This window comes from Python bivittatus, unplaced genomic scaffold (assembly GCF_059951505.1).
Source record: "Python bivittatus isolate LINGU-HERP-01145 unplaced genomic scaffold, Pbiv_v1 ctg000610_np1212, whole genome shotgun sequence".
Classification (NCBI taxonomy): Eukaryota; Metazoa; Chordata; class Lepidosauria; order Squamata; family Pythonidae; genus Python; species Python bivittatus.
In genome coordinates, this window is record NW_028277088.1 from 16457365 (window position 1) to 16476949 (window position 19585).

At 38.1% G+C, this 19585-nt stretch overlaps 3 protein-coding genes across 10 annotated transcripts in view; 1 reads left to right on the forward strand and 2 right to left on the reverse strand.

Moving 5' to 3' along the window:
• Positions 1-198, reverse strand: part of YME1L1 (YME1 like 1 ATPase) — a 34008-nt gene extending 33810 nt beyond the window's left edge. For both annotated transcript variants that reach the window (XM_007420764.4, XM_007420763.4), the window contains exon 1: positions 15-198. In XM_007420764.4, coding sequence (XP_007420826.1) covers positions 15-47 — 33 coding nt within the window. In that variant the 5' untranslated portion in view covers positions 48-198. The remainder of the gene's footprint in view (positions 1-14) is intronic.
• A 125-nt stretch (positions 199-323) lies between these two features.
• MASTL (microtubule associated serine/threonine kinase like) lies at positions 324-18273 on the forward strand. 3 transcript variants are annotated; one of them, XM_088150309.1, is made up of 14 exons: positions 324-416; positions 1064-1213; positions 3838-3975; positions 4783-4922; positions 5595-5683; positions 5942-6048; positions 6803-6947; positions 8089-8261; positions 9853-11067; positions 13127-13262; positions 14067-14081; positions 15672-15785; positions 15875-15976; positions 16623-18273. In XM_088150309.1, exons 2-14 carry the CDS (start codon positions 1199-1201, stop codon positions 16778-16780), a joined length of 2547 nt encoding a protein of 848 aa, XP_088006435.1. In that variant the 5' UTR covers positions 324-416; positions 1064-1198; the 3' UTR covers positions 16781-18273. The 3 variants fall into 3 exon arrangements, with proteins under 3 accessions (XP_088006435.1, XP_007420823.1, XP_007420824.1); XM_007420761.4 differs by lacking the exons at positions 324-416; positions 1064-1213 and adding an exon at positions 1314-1570; XM_007420762.4 differs by lacking the exons at positions 324-416; positions 1064-1213; positions 14067-14081 and adding an exon at positions 1314-1570.
• Positions 16642-19585, reverse strand: part of ACBD5 (acyl-CoA binding domain containing 5) — a 29968-nt gene continuing 27024 nt past the window's right edge. For all 5 annotated transcript variants that reach the window (XM_088150312.1, XM_088150310.1, XM_088150314.1 and 2 more), the window contains one exon: positions 16642-16774. In XM_088150312.1, the coding sequence (XP_088006438.1) occupies positions 16747-16774 (28 nt within the window). In that variant the 3' untranslated portion in view covers positions 16642-16746. The remainder of the gene's footprint in view (positions 16775-19585) is intronic.

A 19585-nucleotide genomic window follows, 5' to 3' on the forward strand; every position in this document is an offset into this window, starting at 1 on the left:
AGGGAGGCCTTCACCTGAGGCTGCACCGTAGTAGAAAAGGAAAGCATCCTTCTCGCCACCCGCCACAAAAGCGGCCCGACACGCTGTGCTCAGACCGAGGACGCCTCCTCTTCTGCGGCCCCTACGGCCTCGTTCTTCGCGGGGAAGGGGACTCGGAGGCTAATCCGCTCTTCCCGAAAATGGCCGCCTCCCAGGGCTAGAACAGGCCGGGCTGAACCCCGCCCGGCAGCTGACGGTTGTCCGGAAGAGTGCTTCCGGGTGACCCCGTGACCCCCTATCTCCTAGCAACGGGGGGTTCAGGGTAGCCCTGCGCTCGAAGGAGACGGTTGGGGCTGAGCTGGTCCCGCCGCCTCTCGCAAAATGGTGGCTGGGAGGATCTGTTCGGTCGGACGTTGAGCTTGTGTCCGCGCGATGTGGTAAATCACAGGGAAGCGTTAGTGAAATAGAGGCGCTCTCTGTGGCGCAGACAAGCAGGGCGATTGTTTGGGCCAGGACGAAAAGTGACTAGGATGCCCCCTCTTTCTTTCTGGCCTCCCCTTTATCCCGTCCCTGTCCGCCTCATAGTTCCTCTTCGCCCTTGGCGGTGTTAGTGCTGAATAAAGGGATCTGGTGCTTTTAGTTTCCTCTCCATCCCTGTGTAATGAAGGCGGTTTTATATTCATGAATTATTTTAATTTTAAACCGGTTTAAAACGTCTTTCTGGAGGAAACAGTAGTTTTTCACCCTCGCACCAGCAAACTAACCTGGCTGTTCCTCTTGCAGTTGAACAGCACTCTGCGTGGAACTGGGATGATCAAAGCCACCTTAGTGTTGGACTAGCTCGGGAGAGCCCCATTTTCAGATCCGTACTCAAGCCTCACTAGCTGACTTTGTGCCACCACAATCTCCCACCCTCTCAGGATTCCCGCGGGGTTATGAAAGCCGCCTTGAACTCCTGGATATACATCCTTGAACACTGATATAGTTGAAGGGTGGATATAAATTTGAGGAATAATTAATACTCAATTTCAGGAATAATAATATTACAGCTTGACAAATCACGCTTGTTCCTAATATCATTTAGAGGCAAAGATGAAAGGACACCCAACCCAAACAGGCACAATTGCGTTGATGACTGCCGGATCCAGAGCGGCGTTGCTAAGAGAGCGAAAGCCGAGTCGAGCCCGCAGCAGGAGCGGGGAAACCGGAAGCGTTGAGGATGAGTCCCGCCCCTGTGAGTTGCCTTGGTGGCTAATGCGTCATACGTCCTTTCGGTTGACGTACGACGTGGCGGAAGCAGGGGGTGGAGCTTAGCTTTGAATTGTAGCGGGGCGAAGCCGCGGTTCGGGCTGCGCGCAGGGAGGCCCCGGAGAGGAACGGGACTGTGGCGGCAGTGATTGTGATGGCGGAAAGTTCCGCACCCCGAGACTGTTTGAGAAAGGAGGAGGAGGGGGGCGCCTCGTGCGGGAGACGCATCACCGTACCGCAGCCGCCCTCCATCGAGGATTTTACCATCGTTAAGCCCATCAGCCGAGGCGCTTTCGGGAAGGTTTATCTGGGTCGCAAAGGCGGAAAGCTCTATGCCGTCAAGGTGAGGTGCCCGCGGGTGGGGCTGGCTGGAGCTTCCGAGCAGCTGCCGCGGAGACCAGTTAATAGTGGAAGCCCAAAAGCTCGCTTTCATTTGGTTGGTCATAGGTTCAGTGCCAAATTAGGCATATGCCCTGCCAGGGTTGGTGGGGGTTTTGTTTTGTTTTTTCCTCTGGTAGTTCCTTGATTAGGGTATTGTTTACTGCTTGATCATGGTGATAATCTTGGTGTTAATCTCTGCCTATCTGGGTGATGATTGCTGGTGAGGAGATGTTCTGGTCTTTTGTTTTCCTTTCTATTGTCTCTTTTGAATAGTGTGTAGATGTTTATCTCTACGTGCCTGTTGATGGCTGCCTTGTCTGAATACCAAGCTTCCAGGAATTCCCTTGCATTTTTGGATTTAGCTTGGTCTCAGGTGCTGACAGTTTCCCAGTTGAAACTATAGTTGAATATGTCCCTGTGTTGTGAGATTAAAGAGTTTTCATCCTGTCTTCTGACTGCTAGTTGGTGTTCATGGATGCAGTCTGCTAGTCTTCTGCCTGTCTGTCCTACATAGTGCCTGTTACAGTCCTTACATTGTTATGTTGTAGATGACTCCTGTTTTTTCTTCTTGGGCTATGGGGTCTTTTGGTTTGCCTAAGATGTTTTGGAGGGCTTTAGTTGGTTTGTGTGCTATGGAGATGCCATGTGGTTGTAATAGTCTGTTGGTAGTTTCTGAGACATTTCTGATGTATGGCAGTGTGATCCTTTTCATAGCTTGTGTTGATTGTGTTGTAGTCGATTGAGTGGTCAGGTACTTTTCGATAAAGTTATGTAGATATCCATTTTGTTGGAAGATGTTGTACAGGTGGTCTGTTTCCTTTTTCTGCTGTTCTGGGTCGCTGCAATGTGTTTGTGCTCGTTTGAATAATGTTCTTACACAGCTCCTCTTGTGGGGGTTTGGGTTGTTACTTTGGTAATGGAGTACTTGATTAGTGTGGGTTGTCTTCCGATAGACTTGGGTTTCTAATTTGTTGTTTCCTCTGCTGATGAGGATATCCAGGAAGGGTAGCGTGTTGTTTTCTTCCCCTCTGGTGAATTTTATTCCTTTGAAGGTGTTGTTGATGGTTTCATGTGTCTTCTCTAGTTGTTTCTTTTTTATTAGAACAAAGGTGTCATCTACATACCAGATACATACTTTGGTTGTATGTGTGGAAGTGCTAGAGTTTCTAGGCATTGCATTACAGTCTCTGCTATGAGTCCTGACAGTGGTGATCCCATGGGTGTGCCTCTGATTTGTTGGTATTTTTGTCCATCACACTGAAAATAAGTAGTGAGGCAGAGGTTGATGAAGTCCGTGACTCTGGGCATTTCGATCTGGGTGTATTTGATTAGGTCGGGTGTGTTGTGTAGTACTGCTGATATGGATTCTTTTGCTAGTTCTGGGTTTATGGATGTAAAGAGTGCTGTGACACTGAATGAGACTATGATTTCATCTTCATCTATGTGTACATCTTTGATTTTCTGGAGGCACTGTAGTGAGGAGTTGATAGAATATTCTTTCTTCTCTGTGAGATGCCCAAGCTTTTTTGTCAGTTTCTTTTGCTATGTTGTATGTTGGAGTCCCTGGTAAAGATACAATTGGTCGGAGAGCTATATCAGGCTTGTGTATTTTTGGTCGTTCAGAGAAATGTGGGAGGATGGGTCCACTGCTTTTCATCCATCACTGTTCTTTTGTGATCTGGCCTTTCTTGGTTAGGTTGTTGAGGGTTCTCTTGATTAGGTTGTCTAGTTTCTGTATTGGGTTGGTGTTAAGTGGGATGTAGGTTTCTTTGTCCTCTAATAACTTTTTGGGTTTTTGCAAGTATTGTGATTTATCCATAATAATCGTGGTTCGGCCTTTGTCTGCTGGGAGGATGATGATGGTTTGATCCTTCCTTAGGCTTTTGAGGGCTGCTCTGTCCTCTCCTTTGAGTTGGTGCTGATACTGTGTTCTTCTGATCTGTGGTATGATTGACTGCCTTATGTTTTCTTGGGTCTCCGTGTTAAGTCCTGTAGTTTTAAATGCTGCTTCTAAGGCTGCACAGAATTCTAGCTGATTGGCATTGTCCACATTATACCATGCTTCATGAGAGTTTGTTTTATTTGGCATTAAATGCATGGGACATTCTGCAAGATTCTTCATGCTGAACATTTGTGAATCAGGCATAGGGAAAACATAATTTTATAATGCATTTTTCTTCAGTGGAGAAGTATGATCCATGTATTACCATATGCACAATTGTTTTACAGGTAGTGAAAAAGGCTGATCTGATCAATAAGAATATGGCACATCAGGTACAGGCAGAAAGAGATGCCTTGGCTCTCAGTAAAAGTCCTTTCATAGTACACTTATTCTATTCACTTCAATCTGCCAACAATGTCTACTTGGTGAGTAACCTACCTGCAGTATCTTAAGACAGATTCCAAAATATGTGTTTCAGACAGTTTTAGAAAGCCTTGTTTCTTTCAAGTATAGCTTAACTGTTGTTTCAACCTATGATTTATTTTTATAGTATTGTCCAATGTCTTTATCACTCTTTGTTTGAATATCAACCTCAGTTGCCAATTTTGCTCCAATATTTTAAAGCTGTATTGTAGCGAATATCTGGTTTTGCCTGTATCATGTTCTAACTTAGCCTTTTATAGCCATTTCTCAGATGCAGATCGTTCTAGAAAACTAATGAACATTTCTGAGTTTGGTATATGGACTGTATCACTTTTCCTCCCTCAATTGGTGCCCTTCAGATGTATTGGATTTTAGTTCATATAATTCTAAGTTAGATGTGTTGAAGCCACAATATATATGGATAGGAACTGAATGGGGTAATCTGAAATAAATTGTATCCTAAAGCCAGAGTTTTCTATTGGATAATCCATATAGATAGGGCTATCTCAGCAGACAGGGCCATCTCAAGACAAGTGGACAGAGCTATGATTTCTCTGGTTTTGCCCAGCTTTTGAGTGGCAAGGTTTTAAAGATTATTTGTTTTAGGCCTTGAAACATCAATAACACTTAACATGGTAGAAAAAGCATTGATGATTCTCAGTGTTTTGCCTCTGGAGTTTAGCAGGGCAATTGGAATGGGTTCTAGGATTATACAAAAGATTGGAGGGCCCATGTGGGCCACAGATTGCCTATCTCTGCTCTTAGCCAAATTAGTGTATGCATTTTACAAAGGTGTTTCTCATTGACAGGTAATGGAATATCTTATTGGTGGAGATGTTAAATCTCTTCTTCATATATATGGTTACTTTGATGAAGAAATGGCAGTGAAGTATATTTCTGAAGCAGCACTGGCTCTTGATTACCTTCACAGGCATGGGATAATCCATAGGTAAAAATCATGCTATGCAGTTCTACTGCTGAATTTCATTTATTTATTTCATTTATTCATTTATTTAGGCTAGGGAGTTTGCAGATAGTTTCAAAAGGTTTTAACTTAACTCATCACCCATAATTATTTTTGTGGCAGACCTGCTGCTTTAAAAATTAAGTTTAATGGATTTGGATCCGCTTCAAAGGAAAAAGTTTGGAGCACCTTTTTTCTTATATAATTATAATACCATTTCAGGAGGAGAACATTGAGATTAGTGCTCTCCTCTGAAATGCAGAGTTATAGAGTACACACATAGACACACTCACAAAGCAAAGCATTCTAAGAGGATTTATTCTGATTGCTTTGGCAATAATAAACTATAGGAATGTTGCTGGCATAGAATTGAAAGTCTGTTTTCTACTGACGCAAGGGCATTTGTGCACTCTGTATGTGTACTTAGTAGACAGGCTCACTTCTTTGTCCATAATAACCACTTCAGTTATTACTCTGAGCCAGGATAGATATGTAGGCATAATTATATTGTATAAAATATATTTGGGAGCAGTGTTGATTAATGTCTTTAAATGATTATGTCATTCCCCAATCTAGTCTCCCCTCAATGATCATCAAGTGGGGAAGGTGCATTACACTAAACTATACACAAATATTTCATTTTCTTTTTATTACTAGAGACCTAAAACCAGACAATATGCTGATATCTAATGAGGGTCACATTAAGTTGACAGACTTTGGACTGTCCAGGGTTACTTTGAACAGAGGTGAGCCCTACAAATCTTTATGTATGCATCTGTGTATGTCAGAGTTGTTTCAAAATACTTTTTTAACATTTAGTGTTAATTCGTATGTCCAATTATAGATTATTTGTACACTATTTTCAGTTTAAAACAATTATTAAGTCTGCACATAGTCCTTAAGGAACCCAAGAATAATGAAAAGTAATTATTTTCTTTGGTTGCATGTTTTACAAATATTTATCAAATTATAATTTAGAACCTAATGATCATACTTTTTTTCAGAAATAAATATGATAGATATTCTTACTACACCATCAATGTCTAAACCTAAGCAAGACTATTCTCGTACTCCTGGACAAGTATTATCTCTTATCAGCTCTTTTGGTTTTGTAAGTGTTCAAAATAATGTATTCATTTTGTTTAACTTATGAAATTGTCATAAAATGAATTTCTTGAGGCTTCATACAGTATTGTTTACAAGAGATAAAAGCATTATGAGGACAAATACACAATATAAAGTGAATCAAAAGGTCAAAATTTATAAATGTAAAACTGTCAGCTGACACACTTATCATCTGTACAAGAATTAAGATCACACTCCTGATATTGCTGGAGATTGCATAATGAAATACTTAAATCTGGGAGTATAGAAAAATCTAACTAGGGCCCAAAAAATAGCAGTGAGGATACTAGGTGGGAAAATACAAAGAAATTCTACTAAATTACATGAGGTTTTTAGCCATTTGAATAAATAGCAAATCCCAGCATTTCAGCTGACTTTGGTCATTGTGCATTGAGAGAGCCTTCTACAGCCTTGTCATTAACATATCTAACATTCAGGAGCATGGTCAGTGAAACTCTGGTTTTTCTAGTGTTTATTGATCCACAGGGCATTATATGAGAAAAAGCTTGAGATTGTGCGTGTGTATTCTATCTATCTATCTATCTATCTATCTATCTATCTATCTATCTATCTATCTATCTATCTATCTATCTATCTATCTATCTATCTATCTGAAACCTTACTGTAAAACTCCAGATACCCAAGCATATGTTTGAGTTCAGAAATTATAAGCTGCCATGCCTGTGATAAATTTGGATATGTATATCTACTGAAAAAAAACCCTTCTCTTATTTTGACAGTATACTCCAGTTGGAGGAAAAGGTCCTGTGCATAGTCCAAGCCCTATTTGTGCAGACATGTCTCAACTCTCTCGAGGATTTGCTTCGCCCCTATCTGTAAGCTACAAAGATTACTCTATAGCGCCAAGTGAGCTTCTGAGAGCATGTAAGTATCTCATTGGAAGGATTTCATATATCCTTGTGATCCTGCCCTTTTAAAGATATTGTTTTTGTGTGGAAAAGGCCATTGGGGTAGGTGCCCCCATGTTGGAATCCTATCCAAAATAGGCTTACCCATTGCTCATCTTGATGACATTTCACTTCTGAGTGCTTTAAACTCTGAACAATTAATTCCTGAATGGTTGTGTGTTACTTTATGGTTATTGTAGTGGAGAAAATAAATTTAATAAACAAAATGGAGACTGCACCCTTTCCCCCGTCTTTTAGATATGACCAGGGTCAAAACCCAGTTGCTCTCTTTGCCTAATCCCATCAGTCCCAGATTGACTCTCCCTGCCCCCAGACAAAACCTCCTGCAATCCCATCTAAGCCAAAGAAAAGAAGCATCCTCACCAGCTCACAATACAGCCCAAGGGCAACCCTTACAAGGAAATTGCAACAGAGAAACCCCAACTTTCCATCCTCTATCAGCTGATCAGCTGAACATTTCACCTCCTTTAATAATGAACTTCCTCAACTCTGCTGTCCTCCTGAAAGGCCCACTTTGCTTAACAATAGAATTCAACCTATACACAGACAAGGACTTGCCTAGTTCCCCAAACTGGCCAGCAAATCAGATCCCTATGATTTCCTGCCTTGTAGTCCTCAACTTCTATAAAAATTGTTTCTTTTCCATTGTTCAAGGTCCTTCTCTCTTGTAAAAGAGGCACCCAACAATGGCAAGAAACATGGTTCTTCTTCTCAGTGCTGATAATTTAGGTTAAAAATTGTGTTGGTGTAGTTTATGTGGTTCATTATTATTTGTACTATACTCTTTCTATATGAATATAAACTGATATTCTACTGTTTTCTTGCCTTTTATACATTTAGTAGCTTTTTTAACCTGCCAGAAAAGTCTCATAATTGAGCAAATTTAAAATAAAAGAGTTAAAAAGATAAAGTTCCACTAGAAAGAATTTTGAAGGCAGGAGAGAAATGTCTAATTTATTTATTTAAAGGAAACACATTTTATATTTTTTATCTGAAGCAGTTTTGCTTTATGGCTCAGTTGAAAAAGCCTTCACACTTATTTTTGCTGTAAGTCATCATTTTATTAAAAAGACAAAAATGACCTGTTCCTTTTGAAGGCCTTGATTCTTCAGCTGTTATGCCTGGAATGCCTGTAAAGAGTTTAACACCAACTCTGCTTCAGTCCAGAAGAAGGTATGGGACATCTAGTGCCAGTAGCCATTCCCGGACCCAGCTGTCTAGTATGGAATCAGAGTGCTGCAGCAGCCCCAGGTGGGAAAAAGACATCCAGGTTAGGACTGCTTCTTTTCTGAGGGTTTGCTTCTTCTTGACTTGAATGATTCTCCATTGGTGTTGGACAACATTTCAAAGGCTTTTAAAAATTGTTTTTCCAAGTAGGGTAGCATTGCAGAAAATGGATAGCAAATTCTGATGAGGAGATATAATTTTTAGTTGCTTCGTCTGCTATATTTTTGGTTCTGCAAATGTCAGGCTGTTTCTTCCTATCCTGATACAAACATTTTTTAAAAGTTGGTTCAGGTAATTGATAGCAATTTTGAGTTCACACACCCATCTTATGCCAGTTTTGTCCCCTCAATACATTCAGATTCTACACATGAAATACAGCTCCTCAATAGAGAACATGCCTATAGAAATACAAGATTCTCCAAGGCTAGCAAAACATGCTCTACTTTCAAATAGTATCTGGATCTTAAAGCTTATGGTGATTCTGTCTTCACCATTTATTTATTGGTTAAATTTATATCATCTTTCTTCCAGGAACTCAAGATATCATTCATAGCATTCCGGTCTTCAATTTTATTCCCATGAAGTTGGGCGATTGAGGCATTATTATTCATTTCATAATTTCATATATAAATAAACTGGCTTATATGATTGGGTGGCTTGTGGGAAATAGAGACTGCCCCATAGTAACCAGTGAGTTTCTATAGCTAAATGTGGACTTGAAGCAAGGTCCTCTATGTAAGCGGGATGTACGTATAAGAACAAGTACAAGCCATTCTCTTGATCCTACTGAGTACAGTATTTCTGGGGTAGGGAAGGAAAAACGTATCACTAAAATAAGTTTCCAAGTACTATGCCTCCCAGTAATATGTCTATTAATATACTATTTTATTTTTAGTTCAGTATTACACAAGGTGAGTTAGTAGGAATAAGCATTTTATCTCAACCACCATGGAGGTAGTTTTGATTTTGGATGTGAAATTGCACTAGAAAGCTGTTGTGATTAGGGACTCTCTTTCCATTCAGTTCCAATCAGAATTAGAGGTGCTTTCCATCTGAAATACAGTGGTACCTCGGGATACGAACTTAATCCATTCTGTGACTCTGGACGTATCCCGAGTTGGTCGTAACCCGAAGCAAATTTCTCTTCAGAGGCTTACTCCCGCCAAGCCTGCTCTGCATTTTCTTTGGAGCCATGCTAACACACACACCAAAAACCTTCGCAAAACAGCGCAAAACACACCACAAGCCTCACTGAACGTCTCCTTGCTACCGCGACCTCGCCCACAAGAAGCCGCGACTGCATGGCAGGAGGGAAAATGGCCGCAGATCCGGTTCGTAAGTCGAGGCGTTCGTAACCCGAGGTACCACTGTAATAGCAGACAAACCATATATTTTGCTGCCTAGAGTCTGGAATGTCCAGAGGCCTGTTCCTCAGAAACAAGGCCTTGCCTCTTTCAGCAAAGATGCTATTCTACACCTTTTAATGCTTTTTAGATTTACATATTAGTTCTGCATCCTTTGTTTCATTCTAATTTTGTTTTAATTTTAGTTATTCCATTGTATGTAATTACTTTACTTTGGGGTTGGATTGGAATAATGTTTGACTGTTTAGTTTGGAACTACTTGGTTTTCAGGAAGCAGAAGACGTCTGCTCTGCTGCAGGTCAAGTGAACGCAATGGAGAAACGTGAGTGTGCAGATATTCTGCTTGTCAACAACACTAAAGTCTTAAAGCAAAAGTTGCTGGAATCTGCTATTTCCCCTATTAGTAGTAATGACTCTGGAGAAAGGCATGATGGAAGGAGTGGATTCTTTGACCCATCAGATATTTCTGTAAGGATTTGTGACATGAAAGACTTAGTCAGAAAATGTCTATCAGAATACAAAGAATGGGAAGAAAAGCTTTGCACAGACAACTCTGTCCAATCCAAGGAGGTAGCAAAACCTTCTAACTGTCACTTTTCCCATCTGGGCTTGGACAATCTCATGGAAGAAGAGAAAGAGAGACCAGTGTTGCAGAAGACTGGTGTCAAAAGATGCTTTGAATTAGTTGACACTAGCCCTTCTCAAGAACATATCCTTGTGAAAAAAAACAATGGCGAATATAAGCGCGGCTGTAAAATAATTGAGATTCCAGAAAAGCAAAGCACAAGTCTGACAACTGAAATCTGTTGCTTAAAACTTGAAGAGTGCACACAAGAGATCTGTGCAAAGGAAACTCAAGCAGAGGATTCCAACGGTATGGAACAAAACAAAGGGAACAAACCAGGGACCCCTTTAATAGCTAAGAATCTTATGAATGAACTAGATGCAGATTGTGAAAAGGATGGGAAAAAGGAACACACAAACTCCAGTTTCTTATGCATTGATGATGAAAAGCCTTTAGCAAGCATGAGCATGGACTCTGATTTATCCCTTCCAGAGGTCTCTGCTGCAGAGAACCACTTGGAAAAACACATATTTGATTTAAATGGGAGCATTAAAGATGTCCCCCTTGAGGAACTAAAACCAGAAGCTATGTTAGCAGCATCACCTTGTTGTTCCAGAGGTGAGCCAATGCTTCCTATCCAGGAGAGCAAATCTCTGGATCACAATCAAGATAAGAATTTGAAATATATTACAGACAATCACATCAATGTTCATTCTTCACCAATGGAGATGCTGAAAGCCCTTAAAAAAAATATTGTTGCCTTCCGAAGTTACAACAGCCCTATCAATATGTCTAATACATCTGAGCCTTCAAAAATTAGTATGATATCTGTAGAAAGAATGGATATCTCTGCTTGCAGTGGTTCTTATCCAATGACAATTACACCTGCACAAAAAGGGACACCCTACAGGATATATGAGGTAGGTACTGAACAAGCATATTGAACACTGCAATACAGCATCTTAGGACATTTTCATATAAACAGCTGCTTAGATCCCACTGGTATATATGGCAGGAATCCCTCAACTGACAGGAGTTTCATGAAATTTACAAATGTGGCCAGTGATGGGCAACTCTCAACCTTAGATCCACTTTTTAATGGATTTTAGAGGTCCCTTTCAACTATTACATTCTATTATTTTATTTATAATTCTATTTCAAGGGAAACTTACCATTATAAGAATTTTCCTTAGAAGCCTTGGATCTCAGTGAATTGCAAAATGTGACAGGACTCTTCTAATTAGATAAAGTTATATCAAAAATTATTATAGAACTTCCTTAGCAGAAATATAAACTCTGGGCTGCTTCATATTTAATTCTTTTTAAATATGAATGTTAGTCTGAAAATGGTTTGTATGTTGGTACCACACCTATTTTGCTATACATATGAATGTACTGAAAATTGTATTACATAAAGATGTACATATATGTTGTGGCATTTAATACAAATAATATTCCCAAAGGAATGCCATGTTAATTGGATCACACTTGTTCTTCTTCAAAGAAAAATTTTGGTGGTAATCACTTGGCATTTAATATACTTGTGCATATTCTTTCAGTTTCAAGATTTTTATAGCCCATTTGTTCATGTGATGGGTTACCTTCCTTAAGATGGTGCCATCCAGAAGTTGGCGATTATATATAACTCCCACAATTCCTAGTATGCGCACCCAACAACATTTTAGAGGATATAACCTCAATTAAACTAGAGAGAAAACTCCTGTAAACTGGGATCCAAACTAAGTTATTTGCATTTCTTTATTGAATTCAATGAGAAAATTAGTCATGACTTAAATCTTAATTTTACTGGAATTGAAATTCAGCTTATTCAAAATTTTTCATTTCTGCATTTCTTCAATGCCACTTGAGAAAACAACAAAATGTTAGCATGCAAGAAGTGTAGTTGAGTCTCCTTATGTTCATTTATTTAAAACTAAGTTCTTACCTGGATATAAGGCAGCAAACAGAAGCATCAGCTTTTTTTCATGGATTTACGTGAATTGCATATAAAATTCATCCATATAGGGCATTACTAAAAGACACATCATTTCAAAATAAAGTGAAAGATTTAACAATCATTTATATCAGCTTTCTCCAATCTGGGACCCTCAGCTGTGTTGGGATTACAACTCCCAGAATTGCTATCTTATACAGCTCTTAGCTGCGCTGGCTAAAAATTATGGAGGTTGTGGTGCTAGATTGGAGGAAAACTGGGGATGCTCGATGTAGCCTTTAAGAAAATCCTGCAATATTTCTTTTGTTTAATATTTGTATGATTTTAACCTTAACATTGAATTGAGATTTTTGTAGTCCACTGAGTCAATGAATTGGAACAGCATAGAAGCTTGAGTAATAAGGCTAGTTTTAATTTTATGGTGAATATATAGCTCAAGGCTCAAAACCTCTTGTACTTTTCAGATGGGTGCTTCTCATGAGTGGCATTAAGGATTTTATGGCCAGTTGTCATTTACTGTTTAAAGTGAAACTGATGGAATCTATAGAAGTCTTGGTGCAGAACCAAAATAGGCAACCCATGGATCCCTCATCTTTTTGATGCAACCCATGAAAACCCCAGAATTGTGCTGCCAAAATTAGGTAATTGACTTTTGGCAACCCAAAACAATCTGGTTCAGAATAATTATGTTTAAGACATTTCATTTGCATTTTTTAAAAATCTCCAATCCTCCCCCCAAAGACTCAGGAATCTGCCCAACTTTTCCAAAGACATCCCTTAGATAATTAAAAATAATAATAAAGTATAGTCCCTACTTATCAAAACTTTGGCCACAAGAGAGGCATACAAGAAAACCCTTTTAGTTTGAGATAATACTGAGTGTTTTGGAATTGCATAAGATGCTTCATTGCTGATAAGTGACTAGGCTCTCTTTTCAGCCATTCATCATTTGAATCAAGGAACAAAATGAATATATTCTCAGTGTCTTAACTTATGTCTGATGTAATATTTATTTTTTGAACCAGACTCCTCAGGGAAATGTTGGTACACCCTATAGGACCCCAAAAAGTGTCCGAAGAGGGGCTGCTCCAGTAGAAGGAGAACGTATTTTAGGAACCCCAGACTACTTAGCACCTGAACTTCTATTTGCAAAGACTCATGGTAAACAAACTAATTTTGACTGGAATTATGGATAGTTACATGTATTAATCATTCACATTTTTCAGTGTTATAAGATTCTGACTTCTTTTAATCCTTAATTACCAACCTAATGGAATCCAGGATTTAAACTTAAAAACCGCTCCTTCCTTCCACCCAGAATATCATCGTCAAGAATTCACTTAAATTTAGTATGTCATTTGAGAGTAAAATGATTCCGTCTTACAGACAAAAAAAAGGAGGGACTGGATTTGGACTGTGGGTGATGGTCTGTAATGTTCTATTATCATTTGATTTGTCTTTATGTTTTATGAACAACATTATATGTTAATAAAAACAACATAACAAAAATATCACTTTAGTTCTGTTTCAGACATTGCAGAATCTCTGTAAAGAAAGCTAAGCTGAGTAAAAAATATTTTATATATGTAAAAAAATGTCAAAGAAGTTGATATAGTCTTAGCCATCTCACTGATATGTCTAGATTGGGGGGAGGATGTTACATTCAAACATACAACCCTCCAGTTGTACCCTGAAGTGGCCCAGAAGTACTTTCATTTGATTCTCAGAAATTTAAAACTCCCCCTTATGTTCTGTCTAGGTATGAATAAATAGATTATGTACTCAGCTGGTTTATATAAAAATCCAAGAACTATCTTAAGAAAGAATATTTTTCTTTGGAAAACTGCTAATTGGTGGTGAACTCAGTGTTAAGCATCATCAGCATTTAATAAGTGAATGCAATATGATAAATATACCAAAAGGATAAATATACCAAATGTTTACTTGATTTTTTTTTACATACAGGAGTTCAGACCACTGGTAAGTTTGTTTACAGCACTTCACTAAACAAAGTTCACATTGTTCAAGACAAATATTGAAAAGTATATAGAATGAGTTACCTCAGTTTATATTTCCAAAATGGTCATTTTGTTAGTCTAGTTCAACAAAAATAAAAGTGTGTCTTGCAAAGGCTAACATCTCTCATAGGGAAAAATTCACATTCCTTTATTTCCTTTTTTTTTTTTTTACAAATGTAATTTTGACCCTCCTTTCTCCACTTTAAAAATATGCTGAGTTGCAATCTGAAAAGAGTGCTTTCTCTTGTATTCCAAAGTTCACGTTATCCAGTGATTTGTAAAGGAGAAGAGGAAGAAAACCACACAAATTTCTTTTATCACTTTCCTATTGCAGTGTATAGGTTTATCACACAAAGGCTAAAATGCAGCAGAAATGTGGATTTTGACTGTGTCTTTTAGTAAAAATTAATATGTTGGCCTAGGAAAATTTGGCCACTTCTGTTCTACAACAGCAGATATAAAACTATAGGTTTTCTTGTATAGAATGCGTATTACGCATTGACATTTTAATGCAGAGGGAATACTCAAGTTCTTTTGCAACATGTCTCAGTGATTACTGGATACAGTTTCATTAAAAATTAAACACTAAATTGAATTGTAGGGCTAGGCTTTTGAAATTTAGGCGGCTTTTTGCTTTTTGGCGGGGGAACTATCTAAGTGAAAATGGATGAGATGGTTCAGACATATTTCTTGATCATGTGAGTGCTTTAAATTATGCTCACGCACAAGTGGACCAAATGATTCAGTACATTTAGAATTTACTGAAGGTTTTTAGCTGTGATTGGCCAGTGCATCCAATTTATCTGAACTTTTATCTCTGAAACACCAAGGACGATAATATCCGTATCTGAACTGCATATAAGTTGGCATAGCTAATGCATGTTTCATTCCGAACAAGATGGGCTATCTAGAGCTTGGTAATGTGGCAGCTGGAGGATGCATGTTGCTTAATCATGGGTTTGGTGCCTCAACAACTTTGCCTTCTTTTGCTTCTGATTGCATTTGTTTGACCAATGCTGAATTTCATGACCTGAAAACTGTCAGAGTAAAGACATTAACTAGACATAGTCCTAAATAGAAGAGAACTTGCCATTGAATCCAAGCTTCTCACTGGAGACTATCTTATGTACATGGTTTTTAAAGAATACATGGGTCTCCACAATTATCAGATGACTTAAAAAAACAAAGTGAAACCTTTACTACTCAGTTCTGAGTTTAATCTTTGCAATATGAGGCTCTAAATATAGCAGTATAGTAGTGATTTTCCTTCAAAGCCTGAGAAATTCAGCAGGCTTGGTTTAGCTTTGCAATTGGCCTCTGGAAGTCACGAGATACAGCTTGCGTCAATGTGCTTTTGTCACACAGCATTTAGGTAAGTATTAAAATAAGAACAGCACAAGGGAAGAAGTACATATAAGGCAATTGCTATTTGTCTGGAATGTTCAGCTATTAAGTGTTATCTTCCTAGACTTCTATTCTTCCTGTAAGTACAGCTTGATTTAACGCATCTCCTGGAACCAATGCGAATTTATTTGAATTGCTTTCATCTCAGGTGCTGCCGTAGACTGGTGGGCCCTTGGAGTTTGCTTGTTTGAATTTTTAACTGGAATTCCACCATTCAATGATGAAACACCACAACAAGTATTCCAGAATATTCTTAAAAGGGGTAATTATCGCTTTCATCAAAACCATATCCAAAGATTCCTCATCTAACATAAATCCGTGGCACTGATTTCTGTGTATGTGTGTTTCCAGATATCCCATGGCCTGAAGGTGAAGAGAAGTTGTCAGATAATGCTCAGAATGCCATTGATATTCTTTTAACTGTTGACAGTGCCAAGCGAGCTGGACTTAAGGGTTAGTTATCTCTTCTTCACCTGGTAGCTTAGAAGCTTATAATTTAAATAAATATTTATGGTTTTAGGCTGCATGAGGCTGGGTGGTGGTGGCATGAAACACTTCATGAACCATTGAAGGTTTTGGGAAAACAACCCACGCAGGGAAGAGCCAAACCATCCGTCCTTAAAGCTTAGTGATACAGATAGTCACAAACCAGTTCAACCTAATATTTTATGGCTAACAAAAGAAAATCCATTCAAGGATGGCAGTCTTATTTATTCCTTGAGTTCAGGACATCACATGTGATTCTCCTCTCACTATAGTGAATGTAGACACTTTTTGCTACACTTGCCAATGAATTCCCAAATCGCAGAATTACTTCTTGGAATTTCCAAGTTAGTGAAAAGAGGACTGACATACTGATTTGACAAGAGATTATGTTTGTTAAAGCCTCATTTCAAATCTAAGTGCAGGGCAGAATTGGCAAACATTCTTAAGAATAGTGTTTCGTTTAAACTGTAGTCTGGGGATTGTTCAGAGACTTAGTTCAGAAAATCAATCCAGAATTAATTCTGGAAACATCCAGAATCATAAATAAAAACCATTAGAAAGTATGAGAAAGTCACAGAATTAAATCAACACCTTATTTAAATGTTCATTCTAGAGCTGAAGCTTCATCCCTTCTTTCATGGGGTGGATTGGGATAATCTGCGCAATCAGACCATGCCGTTTATACCTCAACCGAATGATGAAACAGACACATCCTACTTTGAAGCAAGGAATAACGCTCAGCATCTAACAGTGTCTGGATTCAGCCTGTAGTATCAAAGAAAAAGTGTTGCGTAGACGATTTCACATTTATGTTGGCAAAACTTCCTACCACTTATAATGTAACAATTTCATTTTTTAAAAAAAGGATCTGCTTTTAACTCAGTATTTTTCTATATAAGCTATATTGAAATGTTTAATTCCAAATAGCTTCTGATCCAAATTTTTACTCTGAAGACTGCACTTTATATTAATTCATTATGTAATATAATAGTGGTATGACACTTTCCTACTCCACAAAAGTTATTTTTCTGCTGCTATGGGTATTTCTTATGGGGAAATTACTATCTTTGCTGTCAGCTATAATTGGGAAAGTTAAATACATAGCAATGCAGGTACCAGCGTGCCTGTAATTATAGCATGACTCCTCAATATTAGAATCTATTTGAAACTGATTTCAGGTCACTTTGAAGCTGTACTTCTATATTTTCAGTGCAGCCCAAATAGGAAATAGTCAGTTTTCAGGCATTTGGTATAATTTATATATTACTTATCCTGCTGTTTAAACTGTCAGTATTCCCAATTGCTTCTAATTTTATTGTCAATATGTTTTCATTCCTAGTTTATCTATGAAAATTGTGGCAAAAACAAAACAAGAAAAACTTAGAGTTCAACTAATGCTATGTTTTTGGATAAACTATTTTGCCATTTTAAATACTGAAAATGAAAAATGGTCATTTTTGCAATTCAGTCGGGGGAAAAAACAATCATTGTGTATGCTAAATCAACATAGTGTAATTGCAATTCAGTGAAGCAGGTAAGATCAGGGGGCATTTCAATTACCATGTGTTTAAAACATTGAAAATAAAAATATGTATGTATTTGAGATGCATAATTTCTAAGTCTACTTTGAATTAAACACTGAAGATTACTTATTGTTTCAGGTTGTACTATTATAAATAATAATTTATTTCACTTTAAATAAGATCCATATTGACACATTTGTTAATTTTCTCCCATGTCCCCCATAGAGTGCCCTAAGGAGCTTACTAACACAGAGGTAGCTATGTTAGGAGGCCTTTAGGAGTGACTACTGCATTAGTTTAACTGTTCTGCAGCAAGATACTTTTAATACTATGGGATCAACTTGGAACAGAGCTTCAGTCTGTATTTTTGGTTAGTTTGGTTCTACATCTGAAATTTAATGGATAACTCTTCAATATTCTCACATAACTAAAAGCTGTCATATTTATTCCTGTTCTCTACTAGCTGTTGTATCAAAGTAGTTTCCTGGCAATAAATTATCTATGATTATGTCTGATTCTACATCCTGTAGGCAGAACAATTGTATTTGCAACATTATGGACACCTAGAAAATATTGGTAATTTGTATCTTCCACCGCCAAAAAAGTCAGAGCAAATGTTCAGAACAATAGAAGTGAAGAATAAGTGATTAGGAAATATCATGGGCAGAATATTGGTTTTTGTGACATAAATAGACCTGGCTATTTTGAAATAGTGTTATGTAATGACTTTTATGAAATTTGATTAACAGACACGTGCCTAAAAGGAGTCATTTGACTGTCCTTGGAATTTATCAACTTTGCCGAGTTCTCTAATTCTTTAGAGATAAGTATGTTAAAGAATGAATATCTGGATCACTTGCTGGAATATTTAATGGTTCCTCCAGAGATAAATGCTTATCTTAGCTACCAACTTTTGGGAGGGACAGAACCTTGCTTCTACCATATTCAGCTGCTTTCTCTCTCCCATCCTCCTTTCTTGGTTCATACTGGAGTTCTACCAGTGCTTTTCTACTGTCAGTAGGTTGATTATTGAGATTTAGTGGATAAGGTTCCTCTTTAAGCTATATATGTATGTGAAGATTGATGTCAGAGTTCATGATTATTCTGAGAATCCTGGCATGTCCCTGAAAGTTTCCAACTGGCCTGTGATACAAGCTGGTATACAATTATTATTTCGTGTGTGTGTTAGCGCCTTCATCAGTTTTTTACTCCTGGTGACTGCTTGGACAAGTCACTGCAGTTTTCTTGGCAAGATTATTTGGAAGTGGTTTGCCATTCTTCCTTCTTAGGGCTGAGTGTGCGCGACTGGCTCAAGGTCATCTGGCTGGCTTCGTGCCTAAGGCAGGACTAGGACTCCCAGTCTCCCTTAATCACTGATGGCCTTAGCCACTACACCGAACTGACTCTTGCAATCATACAAACAAGACCTTTAACATATCCTCAGACAATATACTTCTATCGTCCTTTATTTGAAATGTTATTTTACAATAGATTAAAATGATTTAGCTTAAAATTAACTTTAAAATCATGTTTTATATAACAAGGCAGAAGTGTTTGACTTCTGCAATTACAATATTTATACATAACAAGTATAAAGTTGATTTTCAAACTTTGAGACCTTACATCAGAGCAGAATAATGTTCTCCCATCAGTCTGATCAATTACAGTGTAAAATGTCATATCTGGAAATATGTCAGTTTCAGTTCATTTTCTTTTCACCGTAACAACCAAGAGGCAATCACTTTAAGCTGCATTTTAAAACAGCTGAATTTTGTAACATCAACCAGAAAAAATGTTCACCTTCATTGTTTGTTTTCCCTCTTCCATGGAAAAGCTAACTTTCTAATTGTATTTAGAAAGGTACTACCAGCTGTTATATCCAAATGTAGATCTGATCAATAGGCAGAAATGTAAAATGAAAGTGCTAAAATGATATCCCTAAAGCGATTAGGAAAAAAACAAAACCGAACAATGAAGGCAAGCATTATAATAAGGGAAAATGACATTTTGCTTAACTGTTATAGCAAAAAGTGATGTTCTTGGTTCAACAAAA

Excerpts from the sequence above, each read along its gene's own strand:
- MASTL (XM_007420761.4), top strand. The coding sequence starts at position 1,382 with ATGGCGGAAAGTTCCGCACCCCGAGACTGTTTGAGAAAGGAGGAGGAG. Across the intron at positions 1,571-3,837 it reads GAAAGCTCTATGCCGTCAAG|GTAGTGAAAAAGGCTGATCT; the intron begins GTGAGGTGCCCG and ends ATTGTTTTACAG. Across the intron at positions 15,786-15,874 it reads CCAGAATATTCTTAAAAGGG|ATATCCCATGGCCTGAAGGT; the intron begins GTAATTATCGCT and ends GTGTGTTTCCAG.